Here is a 20082-nt window from a genome sequence, read left to right on the forward strand (position 1 = left end):
TCTCCTGACTTGAGTAGGTGACCTCGGTCGTGTGCCCCTTCCCAGCTGTGGTTGATGGCACAGATGTGGCTGTGCTCCTGCAGGGAGTGGGCTGGCTTGAGCCTGCTCTGCCAGGAAAGGTAGCTAGAGCCGGTGGAGGGCAGCCGCGCCGGGTGGGGGTGGTCCTGGATGCCTGTGGCCTGCTCCTGTGTCCCCTGCCCATAGCCAGAGACACTGCTGAGGTGCAGAGTGCCCTGGTGCCCAGCGGGTGGGCCCACCCCACCGTGGGCACCATGTGCACCGTAGCCTCACGCTGTTTTCACGAGTGCAGCTGCAGCTGTCTCCCTTCAAATCCCTGCTGACCAGTGCTTGGGGAACAGGGTCCACGTTTATAAGGTTTCCTGCTGAGTGTGGAGTTTTCCTCAACCCCCCCCTTGTTTCCTCTCAGCCTCTGAGTTGGTGCCTGGTGTCTATCAAACACTCAGTGAATCTACACAGTGTTTCTGAGATTGGTGTGCGTTGTCGGTCCTGCTTGAGTCAAGTGGCAGCGTGACTTTTGAGAGCTGCTTCGTAGAGAAGAGTGCTCTTGAGTGTGAAATTCAGTGGTCAGCAGCCATTTTTGCTATCTGACTCCAGGACATTGCTTCTACCCCAGAAAGACCCCTGCAGCCCAGGAGCAGGTGTGCCTCCGCCCTGGCCCAGGCGCTGGCAGGATCTGCCTTCTGATTGCAGGTCAGCCTGCGGGAGCGTTCCCGTGAGAGGAGTGGCACAGCCGTCGGGCCGTCCGGTCTGGCTCTTTTCACTGGGGGAGGTGTTCAGGGCCTATGGTTTGGGATCTCTTAGGACTTTCTTATTTCCGAAACATTCACTCTGCGTGGCCGTGTTCTACCTGTTCACCCCTCAGTGGCTGGCCGTCGGCGCGTAACTTCTCACCTGTCATTGGTAGTGCCTCTGGGCACCTGCATGCCAGCACGAGTAGACAAGTGTGCACGTCCCCAGCTCCCCAGGGTACATGGTGAGAACTGGGCTCGCTGGGTCACACAGTGTCTCTCACTCATTGGGACCTCACCGTGTTTCATGGCTCGGCGCTGGGTGTTTCCAGTCCACAGTGGGACACGCCTCCCCTCCCTCTACCTGTGCCTCTGGCTGCACTTTAGGGTGGGGTGGTATCTCATTACCACTCAGATCCGAGTCTTGTGATGGCTGCTTGAATCGACCATCCTGTGGGCTTTCTGGCCTGTGTGTCCCCTCTGGAGAGACGTCGGCTCGTGCATGTCCTTATCCATTGAAAGTGAGGCTGTTGGAGTGTCCGGCCTGACTCTCACAGCTGGTTGGGTTTCCAGTGCTCTCCTCTGCTCTGTGTTCGCTCTTCCTTATCTTGGCACTGTGTCCCCGACTGCCTTTGCAGCCTCAGCCTTCTGAACCCTGGTGAAGGGGGGCTGGCTGTTTGTGTTTCTGTCCTCGTGGTTTGGTGCCAGGGCTAAGAAGCCACCTCTTACCTGTGGGGCTTGCTCTGGGCATTCTGCAGCTGTGGGCTTACATCCAGGCCTGCAGGCCATTCTGAGGGTTGTGTGCTATGAAGGAGGGACCCAACTCTGTTTTCCCAGAACCTTTTGTTGAGAAGGGCTCTTTCTGCTTGGAGCACCTTGGCCTGCCTTGGCTCCTGCAGGCTGCTGTGGAGCACGACAGGAACTGGCCTGGGAACCTCTGGCCCTTGGAGCTGAGAGCCAGCAGAGTTTTATGGCCAGGGCTGCAGCTGTGTGCTCCTCAGTGCTACACACTGGTGGGGGACCATGCCGCTATCTGGGCTGTCCCACTGGTAGGGGCTCTGCCTCACAGCCTCACACCTTCAGTCACCCCACATCATGACACCATGTTTGAAATGAGGTCTCAACGTGAATTGGGGTAAATCGGCATCAGCTGTAGCAGTGAATTGTTGAAAATTGATGTGGACAGTGTATTCTGTGCTCTCAGTTCTCCTCTGTGGGCCCGTATGGCTGTGTCAGGAGACCCAGTCCATCTTCCTTCTGTGCTTGCACATGTGAGCCCCTGGGGCATGCAAGGGTGGATATTGTGATACTCCTCTGTTAAGGTGTCCAGGTTCTGAGGCCAGCCGGGTGCCATTCTGCTGGACAATGACTTTGGTCAAGTTGTTACTTTCCAAAGCCTCAGATCCTTAATCTGCACCAGAACATCTGTGATAGGACTGCCATGAGTGGGTGAGAGGCACAGAGTGCATGAGCAGCGCTGCGGGGCTCTGGTTTGGCCCTCCGTCCTGCAAGGTCACAGAAGGAGGCTCAGCCTCAGGCGCTCTGGGCCTGTGTAGGTCAGTGAGGGAAGAGGGAGGGGACTTGGACGAGCTAGCCCTGACTGTGGAGCTTCTGTGTCTCATAGCGCCTCCCTGCCGAGGGCACCTGGTGATCTGGAAACCTGGCCCCTGTGCCCACAGGCCATGCAGCCCAGGCCTCTGCTCACTCATCTCCAGAAGCAAAAGGCACCTGCTTCCCCAGGTGGCTCCATCAGCTCAGATGACACTCTGTCCTCCTGGAAGTGACCTGTCTGTCAGAACAGTTAGGAGCAGCTGGTGTCTTTACCTGGGCGGCAGGGTTTGAACTTGGGCATAAGCTGAGGTGTCAGCTTGAGGTACCAAAGTGCCCTCGGTGGGAAGAGGAGCCTGGCGGCCCTGGGCCAGGTGCCCAGTTCTGCTGCTGAGGCCCAGGGTCCTGGTGTAGATCCTCCCCCTCCTGCGTCTCTTTTATTCTCTGTAAAAGAGTAGTTTGCATTAGGTATTCTCTGAGGGACTCTCTAACTTTAAAATTCAATGTGCCTATAAATATGACTAAGTGGTTTTCACAACTATATTTAAAGCTACATGAATAGACAAAAGGGTAGGGAAACAGCAATGATTTTACTGTCGGAGTCACAGTTGGAGCTGAGTCTTCCTGCACGTGGGGAAAGGCCCTGAGGTGAGACCGCACAGCCGCGCCTGCCTGGGGACCCCTTCCCACAGAGCGCAGATTCCCGTGAAACCACTGTGGGGGAGGTCTGAGGAGGACGCCCTCAATAATATTTTAGACTATTGGTTATTTCCCTTTTTATGCCCGAGGCCTTTACATTTCACCTACATTAAATTACTTAAATGTAAGTGCGGTGCATGAAGGAGTTCTCAGAAGTACAGGCAGGTCCCTCCCACCCCATCAGCAGTGTCTGGTCAAAGACCTCTTCAGATGTCTCTATCTAAACACCTGGTGTCATACCTGGCAGAGCTCGAACTTACCCTTTTACGTTATATCTGTGAATTTAAAATTATTGTTTTCCTTTCTGGGTATTTAATTGCTGTTTACTTTATAAAGGGACATTTAGAGAAAGAGGGTACTTTGTTACTCCAAATCCCACCCAAAAGAGCTGCTGCAGGTAGTTTGCTGGATTTATCTTCAGGCTGGACAGGGATGCAGACACACATGTGCATGGACACAGCACACACGTGTGTGAGTGCTGGCACATACACAAAAGAATGTGGATGCATACATCCAGAGTTTGTGCATTTTTCAGAGAACAAGACTAGTTAGTGTGCTTGGGTTTGAACCAGCTCTTACATACAGTCAGCCCAAATTTCCCACATGTAGATGTGGCTGTCACGTGTTCCTCCCTATGTGAAGCTCTGGCTCTGCAGCACGGGTGCCCAGGTGGGGTGTTTCCAACACAGTCCTCTTGAGATTCAACACTGCTTCCAGTTTATTCATGGAGCTTACCGTGTCTTGGAGCATATTCTTGCTGCACCACCTTACTGTGCTATCAGCAGTTCTCACATACCTTGTCTGTTGGCCTGTGGTGGGATGCACAGGGTTCTGGTGCCCTGCCTGTGGGGATCTATGGTATGGGAGAGAAGCTGGAGTGCTGGATCTCCAGAGGATGGGGGCAGCTGCTTCCAGGAAGAAGTCTCTGCTCTACCCAGAGTTACGGCAGTCTAACTGGCTTTGATAGGCCCTGTTCTTCCTCACCACAGCCCACTGGGAGACCCCAGCCCAGGCCTCCTGGCCTGCCACCCTCTCCTATGTCAGGGCAGCACCTGAGGTCCTGCTTCTCCTTTTCTTTCCTCACCTCTCTGTCCCTCATCTACTTGTTTTTCTTCCTTCCACAAACATCAGGGGCTCATTTTGCATAGACACCATGACAAGTGCTGTGGGTGTTTACAGCTAAGTGCCCTTGACCTGGGAGACCGAGGGAGGAGCAGGGGGTAGCAGGTAACTTGAACCTGGACAGTGCATGTCTAGCTGTGGCCCAGAAGAGACCAGGCCACAGCGTGACCCTTGGATGCCGCGCCGATCAGGTGCAGAAGATGGCGCTCACAGGAGCAGACCACCTGGCACTGGCCTAGCTGAGCCTTTTCTAACTGCCCCGACGGTTTGGATGATTCCACCAGGTGGCTCCAGAGTGGACTTCCCAGGCTTGCTTGTGTGCATCAGCCTTGTTTATACTCCTGGAAGACCAGTTCCACAGAGGTGTGAGCATTTCTGAGACATTGACTGCCAAAGTACCCAGCACCAGCAGGATCTGTGAGGAGACTGGAACTGATTGTAATTAAATCATAATCGCAATATCCAGACTCATTATCTGTCCCCAAATGCCTGTCTGTATAGAAAACCAAGTCATCACCAGGTTAGGCAAATAGATGAGACTAATTATCAAGAGAAATGCAACTGTGATCTTAATAAATTTGCTGACATTTCTTGTTTTTTTTTTTTTTTTTTGTAATCAGAACACAACTTTATTCTCTCCTTCCAACCCACTGCCTTGTCCAGGTAACGTTTTTCTGTGGAATGACATTTTTTATATTATAGTCACATTGTGGTCTCACCTCCACTTCATAACTTATGTACGCATTTATGAACACAAGGGAATACAGACCTGTGCATTACCCCGTTTGCGTTTTGTAATATTAGAGTTCATGATTTTGCGTGACAAGCATCCATAGAGAAGAGCAGATGCTTTGAAGCCACAGGCATTGAGTGTAGAGCCTTCTCTCTCCCTGATGTCCCAGTGGACACATTACTTGTCATCTCAGCCCCTCGGGTTCCCGATCTGTAGGGGTCCTCCTGGTGAGACGGTCGGGAACTTTGGGTTGGCTGAGACACAGAGCCCTGCGGTTCCACACTAATGAGTTCACCAACTTGGAAAGAGGGCGTGTGAAGGCCCACTGCCCCAGAGGGAGAATCCAGAGGGACAAGCATTGTCCCACCAAACCTGGCCTGACTAGCTGGCCCTGCAGACTAGTTATGTCCCAACCTGGGCAGGGGAAGTGCTGCTGCAGCTCACAGCAAAAACACCGACGGGCGTCTTGGAAACACGAAGACTGTGAGCAACTCCGGAGCACGAGCTGCACTGGGACACGGGGAGACTCCTGGATCTGTCGACGGTCCACCGTCTCCCTCCTGACGGGTTGGCGCTGGCAGACTGTTGCCATAGTAACCAAGCATGAGGCGTAGCAGGTTAGCAAGCTGCAAAAACATCCTTCTGATCTTCAAGGGCCACCACTGTAGCTGCCTTCCTCACAGAAAAAAGTCCTGTCCTGTTTGCGGAAACTAGTTCTGTGGTTAGTTTAGCACAACTGCTATTGGGTTGTTTTCCAAAAGACGAAGAGGGCCCTTTTGAGGAACTTACATGCATCTGCTTTCTCCACAAAGAAATCTGGGAGTACCACAAAGGTGGTGCTGCCCTTGTCAGCCTCCCGGGGGCACCAAGGCCCGCTGGGAGCTGTCCCTCAGCCTGGTGCTGAGAGTGCACTGCGCGTGTGCCGCCAGGCGCTTCAAGGAAGCTGCCTTTATTCTCTCATGTTTTCCTTTTCCTGGTTGAAGCACGTGTCTGTTCGAGCCACGTGCACACTCAGTATTTTAAAGTGCTGTGTCAGAACTTGAGTGTCGATATTACAGGACTTGATATTTGTTTACTCTCGGCTTAAATATGTCAGCTTTACAGTTAGCTATTACTAGTAGACATTTAGATTTGTTTTCCTCGCATGTAAACAAGACTTTGGAGTAAAAAACACCACCAAGGTAGTCTAACTCCATATTAGAACATGCTGCATCTCTGCACGTGTATTTTTCATGGAATTCTTTGTCAGTAGGAAATAAAGGGTGCATAGCATTTGTTATCCCCTCCTGTATTCACAGCATTGGTGACCGCCCAATCTAAGTAAAACAGGACATGCTCTTCTCAGCAGAATTTAAAATTACTGGAGCATCTGGATTTACAGTCTTGCATTATGTGAGCTCTGTGCTGCTGTATTGGTCAAGATTTAAAAACTCTTTTGGGTACTGAGACTAAACTCCTCCCAAATCATCCAAATGTAAGGAAAAACCATAACTTACCTAGAAAGATTTTTCATTATCAGTTGTCTTCATTAAGGCTTTTACTTGTTTTTATAAAAAGCATGAGAACAAAATAGTAACAGCCTTCTTAGCCAATGGCACACAAAAATAGTTTTCACTCAATTGTAATCGCACACAAAAAGTTAAATATAGTTTGCTCCTATAGCAACAAATGTTGAGGTCACATGCTCAGCAAAACTTGCTCATGTTACCATGTACATTTCAGAGTCTCATCATATCTACTTTTTGAAAGCATTTTGTCAGAACCACATCTCTGGAGTAGATATTTAGGTGTTAATGGGTGCTCCCACCCTGTGTTCTGAGGCCGCGGGCGGATCTTAGGGAAGACGAGAGACATGTCATGAACATGTGTTCATCAAGAGTCTTCTGCCCCAAGTGCTGACAGCAGATGGGCCTCTGCTCTTCACTGAAGCTGGAAGGACAGTGAGTGGATGCTCCACCCCTGCAGGTCCCCAGCTGGGTCTGGATCTCAGTGGGATGAGTGACCTAGGTTTTCCAGCCTGAGACAGGCAGGACAGAACCTGCTGACTCTTTGGGTCAGCATATTTTTGTACTTAAATTCCTTACTTATAGGAGATTTGCACATGGATTATTTATTTGAAAGTCCTGTTGACAAATATTTTCCATCAGAAATCCAAGGCACAGGCCTCTTTCCCAGTGACCGGCTGTGTGCACACACTGGACACCCCCTGGCTGCCCTTCCTCAGTGGGCATTGCCCAGCAGCACCAGAATCGGCACCTAAGCCCTTGGACCTGCACTTGCTAGTCTTCTGACGTGGGAGGGTGGTGCCTGTTGGGCTGTGCGGACCAGGGGTGGGGAGGTGGAATGAGGTCCTCTGCGTGAACTCCACTGTGGCAGCCAGGAGGGAGTGAGGGAGAGGAGTGGGGAACGCTCCCAGCTAGCCCCTCACCTAACTCCCCAGGGCAGTCCCGAGAGACCCCGCAGGTGCTGGAAGCCATGCTCCTGATTCAGAGCATCTCTCCATGTTGCTCTGAGGTTGACTCCGTGGCTCAAGCCAAGAAGGTGGCTCAGCAGTGTGGGTCATGTCCCTTGCCCCAGGGAATGGGCCTCCTTTCTTTGCTCTCACCTCGGACTCGTTCACTGCCCTGCGCGGGCTGTGCGTGGCTCTGCGGGTCTTCCTCTGCTCACCTTGCCTGCTCCCTTGTGGGGGACCAGGGCGCACACACTGGACACCCCCTGGTCCTCTGTCCTCTCTCCTGCTTCATGTCCTGATTTCCGGGTCTGCAAGACTCCCTCATGTTCGAGTCTGCATTCCAGAGCAGCCGTGCTTTGCTCTCTTGGTGGCTGGGCAACTGCTGAAGCAGGTTGTGTCCCCTACGGCGATGGCACCCAGCTGCTGAGTAGAAGAGGTGCACTGCCAGGCTCCAAGAGAGAGTGGTGGGAGCACCTGTGGGACCTGCTGCACTCTGGGCCCACTCAGGACCTGATGGGGCTGGGTGTGAATTCTGCCTGGCCACTTAATCACTCCAGACTTGACCAAATTGACAGACCTGAGGTTTTCAGCTGAAACGGGAACTCACCACCAGGTAAGAGCGACTGCAGTGAGAAAATGTGGTCATGTCCACAGAACCTTCAGAGCACCAGAGGCCGGTTCAGCAACACAGATCCCTGCTTCAGCCTCCCAGCTTCATCTTCTAGTGAATCATAAAAGTGACCCCTGGGGAGAAGCTAGAGACAGACTTGTTCTCAGGGTTAGCAAAGACCTGACCCAGAGAACCCGTGGCCTGCTGGACCCGTCGGTACTCTCGAGGTGGCCACCCCACCCTGTACACACTGTCCTACGAGGAATGTCCTCCTGCCACGTTCTCTCTTCACAGCCTCAGGAACGGGCCACGAGAAAGGAGTGCTGACGCCAGGCTCCACGGCGCTCGCGTGGTGTGTGCAGGGGTCATGGTCAGCCAAAGCTGGCCATTTGTATCAACAGGCTGTTAGGAGACAGAAATCAGCATGCTCTCTACCATAGGCAGGTCAATCTGGGTTACATACAGTTCAGGTTGGTCCAAAGATTCAAATGGTGCATGCACTTTTACTAAACAATTATTATTATTATTTTGTGAAACAAGGGCATAAGTCTTTAATTACCTAATTATTCCTCTCCTGTACAGATACAAATCACATTACTCTAAGAATTCTTCGGGCTATTTAGTGTCTCTGTAATTCACTGGTTGCACTGTCTTGATTTCTTACGTCTGCTTCTGAAGGGTCAGAATCTCTGTTCTGAACATGGGCACGTCTTTCAGGAGGTCAGCAGGACCAGGCCACCAGGGAGTCTGGTGCAGGTTTCGCTGAGTGGGATTTGTTTACAAGCAGACCATGGCCTCTGGTCTTTGAGAATTGTGTGCTCACTGATACCAACACTAGGGGTTAAGACATGTTAAAACAAAAGGAGAGTGATCTTTAATTTCATGTAGCAAGACAAAGCACTTGTTGAGGCTTCGATGCTGGGGGCTGCAGAAACCGAAAGGGGCTGACATTCTCGTTCTCCTGTTTGCCAACCTGGAAGTCCTTCCTCTGGCCTGGGAACCAGGGGCAGGAGCAACACGGAACACAGGCACAGGTTTCCTTCATGATGGCTCTCACAGAAATGGGCCAAGAGGCCAGCGGTATGGGGGACCGGGTGTCCAGTAGCTTTGCCATGCTCCCCTGGCAGAGTGGCCTGGCGCAATTCACAGCGTGATTTCTTGGGTGTTTGGTCTGACTTGCTAGCAGTAGTTCTTATTTTTTGCTATTTTGCTCCTTTGGGGACTTAGGGGCTGCTTCATAAGTAGCATGGCTCTGAGCTGTGAGGACAAGCTGATTCCCGGAGGAGCCCACACCTGGCCGTGGATCTGAGGCGGGCAGTGTGTCTACAGCAGTCTGTGACCGAGACTAAGAGGCGCACATGTCAAGTTCTGAGATGCACCTGATCACAGTTAAATTCTGAGTGGCTCCAGCACAGAAGGCGGCTTGGCAGTGTGGGTCCTGTCAATAGGGGAAGTCGACCTGGAGGTCAGCAACCCCCGAGTGTGCGGCCACCAGCTGACTGGGCACTTACTCTCCACGGGGCTGGGACCTAAATCAGAGTTGTTCTGTTGCTTCTCAGAGAGACTGGCTTGGTACAGACAGGCTAGAAATTCGCGCCAATTCTAAGTGATATTTGAGGACAGCATCTCTGAGCATTGATTGGAAAATAAGAAATGTGCCCCCGTCTGACTTCAGGCAAGTCACCTCACCCCGCTGACAAAAACACCCACCTGTACTGACCTCTGGAGACCAGGGAAGAGCCGGTGTCAGAGGCTGAGGACCTGGCCGGCCTGGCAGCAAGCCTCAGGTGAGAAGACGTGGGCTGGACTCCTGTTTCGGTACCGGCCAGTGCTCCTGGGTTCTGCCAGCACACACCCCCCAGAGAGCTCAGACACTGGCTCGAGGCAGCAGGCAGGACCCTCAGCCATCTCCATCCCGCGCAGGCTCATCACCTCGCCCCTGAGGTCCCTCGTGCCTCGGTCACCAGGGTCCCGGCTGCCTGTGTGTTGCTGACCACTCCTCGTGAGGCTTGGCAGGGTGGGTCAGGAGTGCGGCATCTGGAGCTACATTCCTGAGCCCAACGGTGGGTTTACGGCTCAGCTGTGCCTCAGTTTCTCCTGCTGTGAAGCCAGGGCCGGCCTCAGCAGTTGGAGATGAACCTTGACTGTGGCTAGCTGTTCTTTCCCTCTGTTGCACTGTGAGCCTCCCAAGTGCAGGATACACTCCCAAGTTGTGCATCTGATTCGCTTTCTCCTGTACCCCAGCGCAAGTAAATGTATGCTGTGGATGGACAGCACCGCTGTGTCCCCAAGGCTCCTGCCCACCTGTGGGTAGGCTGGTGTGGTGAGTGGGTCCCTGGCCTGTGGCATGTGGGTAGCAAGCAGCAGCATCAGAGGAGCTGGCACACAGGGGATGCTGTTGGGGCAGCCGGGGTGGGGCGGCAGGCGGGCTCTGCATTCCCAGTTTGCACCGTTCTTGGTACTTCTGCATGAGGCACATGTGTTCCCTGCTGAGATTCGGAGGTGCTTGTGCACTCTGGAGGCCAGGAAGACAGTAGAAATGCCAGACAACAGGCAGACAGAGGTGATGGCTGGGTGGCTTCGGGGCAGGATCTCAGGAGCTCAAGTCCCTGGTTTGAAGAGCTTCTGTGGCATCAGTCACAAAATATTCTTGGGGCCAGACTGGGCCACTGTTTCCTGGGCTGCTATAACAGAGCCCCGGAGACTCGGTGGCTTCAGACAGTTCCCCTTGTCCTGGAGGCCTGAGTCGGCAACCAGGTTCCGTGGGCTGGCCTCTCCTGCCCTGGAGTCAGTCCTGTACCTCTCTCCAGGGTTTGGTGGCCACTGGCAGTCCTTCGCACTCCTGGGCTGGTGGATGCATCATGTTTCCTGGCCTGCTCCTCCGAGGGTTCCTGGCATTAGATTTGGGGTTTGCTCTAAATCCAACGTGATCTGATCTCAAGATCCTTAATTAATTGCATCTGCAAAGACTGTGCATTTGACCTGCCCAGTGGCAATGGGCACGTCCTCACCCAGGTCAACCCCCATTTCCGTGTGTCCTGGCAGAGGACAGCTTTCCTGAGATGAGGCACAAGGTCGTTCCTTGAGGCAGCCTGATGTGTTGGGGAAGGAGACCTGGGGAAAGCAGAGATTCTGGGCTCCATTGAGTTCTGGCATTCTGAGCTTGAATGACCGATGTCAGCTTTTGCACACTGTGTGTGAATTTGGGGCTGTGGTCCCTTCTACACAGGGCAACCTCTGCAGTTCCTTGAAGTGGGGGTGGGGCAGATCTGACGTAGCCAGGAGAGGTTCTCCACACCTTCACAGCATCGTGGACCCTGGAGACCCCTTCCCCAGTGGCTTGCGAGTCTGACTTGGTTGGCAACCTGATGTCCTCTCATGCCACCAGCCTTACCACAGTGAGCCACTCTGGGGTCTGCTGTCTTTTCCACATGAGCCACTTGCATCCCTGGATCAGTTGAGGGGATTTCAGATTTGATCCTGAACAGGTGCCCGGATTCCTCCGTGCTTCCTGCGCACGGTGGCCCAGCCCAGCAGCCTCCTTCTGCGCGTGGTTTCGGTGCCGGTTTTGTCGTACAGACAAGAGCTGAAGTGTGTGTGTAAATACACGCCTGCTCGTTGCTGTGCTGCGAGTGCCTGGGACACAGCTGCTCTGCTGGAAGTGACAAGTGGGGCACGGGACCCCTTTGCTTCCACGCATCCCCCCGCTCAGCGTGCACCCCTGCCAAATCCTACCTCTAGCAGTGCAAGGCACGTGCAGGTTCAGGGTGCAGTCAGAGAGCAGCAGTCGTGACGAGGTGCAGACCCTCGTGTGGACAGAGCGCTCCCACGCTGTGTCCTCCCAGGGCCTGCCCAGCGGTGGCAGGGAAGGCTGTGTGCAGAGCCCAGTGTGCCCCCCTCCCCACCCCGCAGTCTCATTTCCCCAGGGAGAGTTGGCTCTCGCTCCCTTCTGCCTGTGGAGCCATTGGAGTGGAGGGCTTTTCTCTCCTCTGCAACTTTTCGGACATCGGCAGGCACTGCTGCTGTGGACAGCCCTGTGAGCACCCTGCCCACTTGCTTTCATGAAAGGCGCTGTCGTCAGCATGGTGACGCTCCTAGGAAGTTGCCCATTTATGGCTACTAGAGCAAATGATATCATCACAATAGGCGGCTCCATCTAAGTAGGATCATTTGTGAAATGAGATTATAGGCATTTCTCTGAAAAAGCAGGAGACAGAGCACCTGCTGTCTGCGATTGATGTCCCGGGGGCTCACACTGCACACGGATCAGGACGTCCATCTCCATGGCTAATTCTGCTACGAGCCAAGAGCCTGCCTTTTCCGCTCCGTGCCAGGCAGCCCCCTCTTCCACATGGAGCCAGCTCCAGATCCATGTTTTCTGTTAAGCTTGACTATATGGGACATGCATCGCTATCCTGCCCGCCACGGTGCTGCAGTGTGCGTGTTTTGCAGAGCTCTGTGCAGCCTGGCCAACGATGTGACTAACCAGAGCCGTGGACACACACTGGGTCGTCCCAGCCTCCTCCTTTTGCAGCGAGGTTGGAGCTTCCTCTGAGTGCACAGCTCTGTCTGCTAAGAAGCCTCCGGCTCTTTGCATTTGGATGCTGCAGACGGTGCAGCAGGAGTCTTGCCTTGGTAAGTCGGGATGACTCATTTCTCACTTTCTGTACCTTGGTGTACTTCCACTAGTGCCTGGCGCCTGGTGGACAGTAACAAGCTGGTTAGCGCTGGACTGGTAATCTGACAGCTGCTTTCCTCTCAGTACTTTGCAGCATGTTTTTTCTTTTCTTTGCCCTCTCCCAGCCGGGTTGCTCTGCTTTTGTAAGTAAGACACTCGTCTCTTGATGGAGGGTGAGGCAGTGGGGACTAGTGTCACTGCGTCCAGGGAGCCTGCTAAGTGCGTGGAGGGTGAGGGGAGCAGGCTCACTTCAGTGCTGTGATTCCAAGAAGATAAGTTCAGTCTCCAATTAACTGTCATCTCAGTAATCACAGACACCAGGACAGTGTGTAATGCAAGAACTCTTCTGGCTGGTTCTTGCTTCCTTACAGCAAGGACACAGCTCTGGGCTGCTGATTTCAGTATTCCTTTGGGAATGAGTGAATCTAGGGACCTGCAGTTATTAAAATTGTGTTTTTATATGCAAGCGATGGAGAGGAAAGCCTGCCGAGAAGGCTTCCTTTGTGTGCCCAGTGCAGTGGCAGGCTGGTGCCTCTTGCCAGCTGCATTAATAGGATCAAAGGGAAGGAGAAGACGCTGGCTGAGATGCCTGCTGAGAGGTGCTGCTGCATTCGTCTTCAACACCAGAGCCCCTCCCGAGCAGAAGGTTTGGATTTAGTGCTGACCACATAGCTGACCTCCACTCCAGGGAGGAGAGAGCGGTGTGTGTGTCACAGGAACGGCCAAGGCTCTGGATGGAGCCTGCTCCTGGTGAGGCAGGAGCCCAGGAGCCCAGCCCCTGGCTCACACCAACCTGGAGGTGCCTCGGCAGCCGGGAACTTCATGCCAGATGCCCAGAGCCTGTAGGCACCCCAAGGTGCGTGTTCACGGTGGTCTTCTTGCTATGCTGTGCTGACAGGCATGATCCGTTTTGCTTTTTGCTCTTCTTTTCATTAAAAAAAAACCACCACAAAACAGTCCTCTGTAAAGAGCATGTGTGTCCAGCCCCTCTCTGATGAAGCTGAATGTCAGCCAGAGGGCTGCCGGTTCCTGGGGCATCTGGGAGTCGCACGTCTTGCGAGTTTCTGTTACAAATGGCCAGGTCTCGTAGGGAGCTTCCTGCTCTGGGAGGACTGAGCATATCCAGAGGGAGCGGCCATTGGCTTCTGCGTCGTCAGGGATATTGACTACTTCATTCATGATTTTGTCCCCAGAATCAGGTGCGTTACTCCACAGGGATTTGGGTTAAAATGGAGTGTTTTGCGGCCTTAAATCTATCCACAAAACAGGACGTGTCAGTGGGACTTTCCCAGCCTGTGGCTCCCACTCTTCTCAGCAACAAGTACTTCGTGACCCGGACCATCTGTCACTGGCGTCCCACATCTGGGCGAGATCTGACTCCCAGTGCAGGCTTCCCGAGAACAGGGCGGAGGTGCAAGCCACAGAGGATCTGGGTCCCAGGCAGAGGACTTGAGAGAAGGTTTTAGGTCAGGACACAGTTAGACGCCTGACAGCGCAGCAGGCGGCTGTCCCACCAGTTTGACTCTGGTCCTCAACTTGCAGGAGTAACTCAGTGCTCCATGTCTGAGAGTGAAGAGTGTTGCTTTTTAGATATCAAGTCGCTTTGGTTTATTTAGACCTAAAACAGAAACATTGGGAGAACCACCCCAGTTTCACACTCAGTCCCTGGCATGAGAGCAACAGAACTTTACACCCAGACATTTGGGGGTGAATGATGCTTGCAGGATAAACTTTGGCTCTCCCCTCTAGTCTCGGTATTACTAACTTCAGAAGCACACGTGCACTTGTTTTCTAAAACAGTACTGCTTTTATTGAATTGCCCTTTAATCCGTTAGCTCTCCTTTCCTTCAGGAGCCTGTGCCTTGGCCAGTTAGACTGGATTCTTTAACAGCCTCAGCCAGGGCGGGCCAGAGGGTGGACACTGCAGTGGTCTCACACCTGGAAAGCTTGTCCCCTTCGGTCTGTCCTGCCATAGCTGCCATGGCACAGAGGGGCCTGATCCCCACACAGGACCGTCACACCCTGACCTGGTGCCGTCGGGCATGCAGACTGAGCGTGGCAGGCAGAGGCAGGCAGAAGGGTGCTGTGCACCTTCATGGTGCTGTGTGAGTCTTGGGGACCAGACTGTCCAGAGTGTTGCCCACGGTGATTCTGGCCAGGGTTGCGGGTGCTTCTGGGTCACTGACACGCTGGCTGCACTTCCTCCTCTCTCTTCAGTCCCAACCAGAGCTGGTCCCCAACCCTTCTCACACCGCCCTCCCTGACGCTGGCTCCAGCTCTGACTCAGGCGCTACAGAGGCAGCAGATGCCAGGCTTCTGATTATTGGGTCCTTGTCCTATTCATGATTATTTCAAGATAACAACTAGTAGTAAAATTAGCATTTGTCATGTGACTAGTGTTGAGGAAAGCGGCTCACGTTTCTATTTGCAGAACAGTTGCTGTGGAGTTGCTCTCCTGCCTGGGCGTGGGGGTTAACAGTGTGTCTTATTCAGTGGGCTAGAGGCAGCTGCCGGTGGGAGTCAGTTTGTCCTGCTCCCTGGGGCAGTGTGCTCCTGTTTTGTGGACTGGGAGCCTGATGTGGAGACCTCCGGCCTCTGGAAAGCACACCTGCCGGCTGTCCTGGGAGGGTGGAGGGACGCGCTCCCATCAGGACCTGCAGGCGCGGCTCACAGCCACGCTCGTCCTCTTGGGCTCCTTCCATCCTGCGGGATGTTCCACGCTGGCTCTCCTGCTGGGCGCCTTCTTTGGTCACTGTGGGGCTATGCAGATGAAGACTCCTGTTACAGCCCCCAGCAGCAAGACACCTGGTCCATCTGAGTGGGTCAGCTCCCCGCAGTTGAGGGAGTCTTTCCAGTTACTCGTTACTGCAGGGGGCAGTGGTGGGACTCAGAGGTGCTCTGGGAAGTGAGGTGACCTTGCCCAAGGCTGCCCCCTGCAGTACTGTCGAGGGCCTGGTGTACTGGACAGGTCAGCGTGTGGGTGGGGTGGAGAGGACGGCCCCTCCCACCTGTCACTGGGGAGGTGGGACCTCAGCTTCTGAAGCCAGAAAGGGCGGTAGTGATGGGCACATCCCAGCTGGCCCCAGTCTGTCACATGCTAGACAACCACCAGGGCCCCCTCTCTTCCCTGGATGGCCCTGAGGTTCTGCTCCCACTGCCCTGGGGCCTCTGGCTGCCTGTGCCTGTCGTGGTCTGGATTTGGTGGGAGGTGGGTGTGCCTCCCTCCCCGCTAATGTTTTGGCTGACCTCAGGCAGGGTGGGTAAGGGTTGTGGCCACCGCTGACCTCAGACCCTCTCTGGAGCATGTTCCTCCTATTCCAGGGCCAGCTTCCTCTGCCTCCTGAGGTGCCCTGGGGGATGGCCCTGAGTGGACCAGCAAGCCAGGGGCCCATCGAGCTGTGCTTGCAGGACCCCCTTTGGTCCCATCTGGTCTGTCAATGACCCTGAGGTGCTGCCAGCAGAGGCTGATGAGTGGCAGCAGAGCCAGGGTGCCCTGTAGTGAGCAACCGGTCCTTGAGGCCAGGCGAGCCGCGGAGATGGGTGATGCAGGTGGCGCTGGGAGGACGCCACCACAGGAGTGCACAGGTGCCTGCCCTGGCTGCTCACACCCCCGGGGCCCAAGATTTGTGGGACGGACCTAATGGTGCCTCTCTTTTTAAGACTTAATATTTTTGAGAGTTTTTACCAGAAAATCTAAGCACAAAGTGTGCAGAGAATTCCCACATTCTCTGTCCCTCAGTGTCCCCTCACAGCAGTGCACTGATACCTGTGACGAAGCTGGGAAGGCCCACAGCTGATGTGGGGGCATGTGGTGCTGGAGACGCCCTGGGTGTGGGCATGTGTTTGCTGACTCGTGTCCCCTGCAGCACCAAGAGCGCCTCTCTACCCTAAAGGCCTCTGGGCCCCGCCCACTTCTCCTTCCTGACCCTGCTGACCCCTGGGCTCTCACTGAGCCCAGAGCTTCACCTTTTCCAGAATGTCCTGTGGTCGGAATCACAGGGCACCTGCCCCTTCAGAGTGGCTTCTCTCACTTAGCTCTGTGCCTCTCATTTCCCCATGTCACCTCCTGGCTGGCTGGCGCATTCCCTTGAATGCCACATATGTCCTCTTGCCTGGATGTCATCATCGACAGTCTTTCCATCCACGTTCCTATTTAGGGCATCCCGCTCGCTCCCAACCCAGCAGCTGTGAGTGAAGCTGCCGTGATGGTCTGTGTGCAGGGTTCTGTGTGCACATACACTCAGCTCCTTGGGACAAATACCAGTGCCACAGTCATGGATCCTGTGCTGCACTGGGACCAGCACATGTGTGGTGAGGGTCCACGTTCACTCTGTGGGACCTCAGGCAGGTTCTGTGCTGGGCCGTGGCTGGCTGAACGTGCCCATGCGCCACCTTTCCATGACCTAAACTGACCGGCAGACATGCCACCGTGCTGCCCTGGAGCCAGGAGCAGGGAAGGGGCCTTCTGGAGACCCAGCTCCTGTTCAGATGGATGCTTGTCAAGACCGGGTGGCCATCCCAGGCTGGCTGAGGGCAGGGGGACGTCAGCCCCAGTGCTGCTACTGGGCAAGGGCCCTGTTTCCCAAGGTGCTCGTGGGTCCCGTGCTGTGTGGTCCCCAGCAGCTGCTGGAGGTGATCACAGGTCCATCTCCAGCTGCGTGGGAGACCCGGGCTGACCCTCCTGTGGCCTTTCCCTGGACAGGGGCAGCCCCAGCTCACACACCCCTGATTTGAATGCCACCCTGCTCCCTCCCAGTTCCTGACTCTCATAGGTGGCCTCTGTGGTGACACGACTTCCTGCCACCCAGCTGAGGCACAGCCCTGGGGGGGTGCTGTGCTGAGGCCCCTTCAGGACTCTGCCTGGGGTGCTGGCACTCCAGGGCCCAGGGTGGGCAGTGTCCTCGACATGGCTTGCCTTTCACAAAGCAGCTCCGTGGTGCTGCCTGTCTCTGTCTCTGACTCCCTCTGCCATCTCACCGCCTCCTTGTCCAGAAATCCCAATATTTCAGATTCAACATTCTTCGAGAATTTGTGAATCCTGTCCAACTCACTTTGGCAGCCTGTGCCATGCTGGCTTTAGGGATGTGTGCAGTTCAGATGTGTCTTCCTAATGTGTGAATCCAAATGTGTATGTGTGTGTGTACATGTGTGTATGGATGAAATGGATATTTGTGTGTGATTGAGTATCCATGAGTGTGTATCTCAGTGAAATGCAAATCCTTAATCACCCAGTAACTTTGTCAAAGAAGGAACTTTTTACTTAAGTGAGGTGCTATTCCAACACACCCCGGGAGTAGGCAGGGCTGTGTGACATGTAAGTTTACTGGACTCAGCAGGGACCTGGTTGCCGTTGGACAGTTGTGTGTGTCCTTGCTGCATGTGATTCTCGCCGCTGTGCCGATACCAGGTCTGGTGGTGCAGCTGGGCCTCAGAGGCAGGCTGGCTGCTGGGAGTGGCACAGACCTGGTGTGGACTCTTCCTTGAGACTGTCCAGAGCATTTAAGCCAGGCTTGGAGTTCCTCTGTGGGGCCGCACCACCACTGCTCACAGAAAGGCAGTGTGCGTGAATTCCGATCACAGCGCACAGAGGGGTCCTTCCAGGGCGTGCCAGCACTTACCCTGTCTCCAGTGGAGTGCTGCTGAGACCTCTTCTTCCTCCCGCTCTGTCCATCTCCACAGGACTGCTGGAGGAAGAAGGCCTTCTGTTCCTCCCACTCCATATAGTTCACCAACTTCCATCTGTCCCTGTGTGGTTATCCCATGAGAATTCAACAGGCTGAATTTCCTGCTGTCTTTGTGACGTCCTCCAGGGTCAGAATGGTCTTGGGTACCCAACACTTGTCCATCTCTCGGAGTGTCCTGGAGCCCGTGCTGTTGGGTAACGTGCAGCATGGTCCGGCTCAGCACCCCTGCTTTTGCCCGTCCAGGGGCCTCCGCGCACCCTCCCACTCTCTTGAGAAGGTGGATTTCTTAGTATGAGTGTTCCTGGTGCCCACTCCAGGAGCCCTGCAGGTTCTACTTGGAACAGAGGGCCACAGTTTCTGCTGCTTGCACAGTTAAGACAGTGGTCCTGGTCAGGCAGGTGCCTGAGAGGGAGCATCGAGCTGGTCAGGGGAGGGTGCTGGCTGAGAAAGTCCAGCCATGCAGCGAGCAAGCCTGCAAACGGAGTCCCCGCAGGTTTCCCTGCAGACCCAACTAAGGTGATTTCCATGTCGTCTTGAGAATTAATGAATAAGGGTGTTTCTGTGGGGCACAAGGGGTCTCTATCCCTGATCACCACCCCTTTAGGAAGTCCTTATCTACAGAGGAAAACCCTCAGTGGAAGTCAGGCACGTGCTGTACCTGATGGAGGTGACCTCCAGCCCAGGGCCTGTTTCAGCTTCCAGAACAACTCGTCAACAGGAGCAGTCCTAGGAAGTGTTTGAGGTCATTTTCCTCTTGTGCCTACAGAATGCATCAGCTATATTTCCCTTTTTAAATATACCCTAAAGACTACATTTTTAAATGGATATAATGCAAGCAGCCAAGTTACTTGCTTAATTTAATTACAGTGAGCTCTGAAGTTCTCTGAGTGACCTGATTAAGAAGCGGTCAAGAGTGTTTTTCTGTAAAAATCACAGGCTCTGAGACCCTCGCAGAAATTGTTACAATAGCACTTTTCATCAGTGTTACAATGTAGCCATGTTACAATGTAGCCCAGCGACCAAGTTCTTGGAAATGCACAGCCAGTGAGATCTGGAGGTGGCAGAGCCCATCCAAAGTACACAGAGGTATCTCCGCCCCCCAAGATGCCTGTGCCCCCAGATGCACTGCCTTGTGTCCTCTTCATGAGGCCCAATGCCAGTGTGGGGGCCCACCACGTGGAGGTGCCACTGAGGGGCTCTGGGACATTCGGATGGGCTCTGGCTTGGCGTTAGTGACCCCAAGTCCACTGCTCTTTTCCTTGTCCTTGCTGCCTGTGGTGTTGCTGTCCCAGCCATTCTGTGGCTGAGTTCGGGGGATGAGTTCTGATTTCTGCACACATTTGCCTGCGGCCCAGGCTGGGCCTCTGGCTGCATGCTTGAGGGTTCCCTGTGCAGTGAGTGCAGGGCTCAGCCTTCCTCCTCCACATCTGGCTCCCTTTGCTGCTTGCCCACATGTCAGCGAGTCTTAGGGGAAAGGAAAGGGGCCAGTACTGGGCCAGAGAGGGCCACCCCAGTGGAGCCGCCCGGCTCACGGCCTCTGTGCCAGTCAGCTGGCTGTTGTGCCCCAAGTACCTAAGAAAACCACCTGAGGAGGAATCATGCGTGCCGAGGCTTCAGTCCCTGGTCGATGGGCTTCACGGTGGAAGGGTGTGGAGGAGGAAGGCTGCTCATCTCGTGACAGATCGTAAAAGGGCCAGGGAAGACAGAGTCCCCAGGGCACGCCCCAGGACCCCGGCTTCAGCTGGGCTCCACCTCTGATGATTTCCACCTCTTCCCAAGTCCGCCTCCAGGAGCCCATCGGGATCAG

General features: G+C 54.4%; 1 protein-coding gene across 11 annotated transcripts in view; it reads left to right on the forward strand.

Moving 5' to 3' along the window:
• Dlgap2 (DLG associated protein 2) overlaps positions 1-20082 on the forward strand; it is a 653188-nt gene that overhangs the window by 265064 nt on the left and 368042 nt on the right. The window contains exon 1 of one of the 11 annotated variants that reach the window (XM_078030717.1): positions 12086-12548. The exons of the other annotated variants lie outside the window; for them this stretch is intronic. Within the exon in view, the coding sequence (XP_077886843.1) occupies positions 12515-12548 (34 nt within the window). The 5' untranslated portion in view covers positions 12086-12514. Of the gene's footprint in view, positions 1-12085; positions 12549-20082 lie in introns of those variants that run through there. 11 annotated transcript variants of the gene reach the window in all.

This window comes from Ictidomys tridecemlineatus, chromosome 14 (genome assembly GCF_052094955.1).
Source record: "Ictidomys tridecemlineatus isolate mIctTri1 chromosome 14, mIctTri1.hap1, whole genome shotgun sequence".
NCBI lineage: Eukaryota > Metazoa > Chordata > Mammalia > Rodentia > Sciuridae > Ictidomys > Ictidomys tridecemlineatus.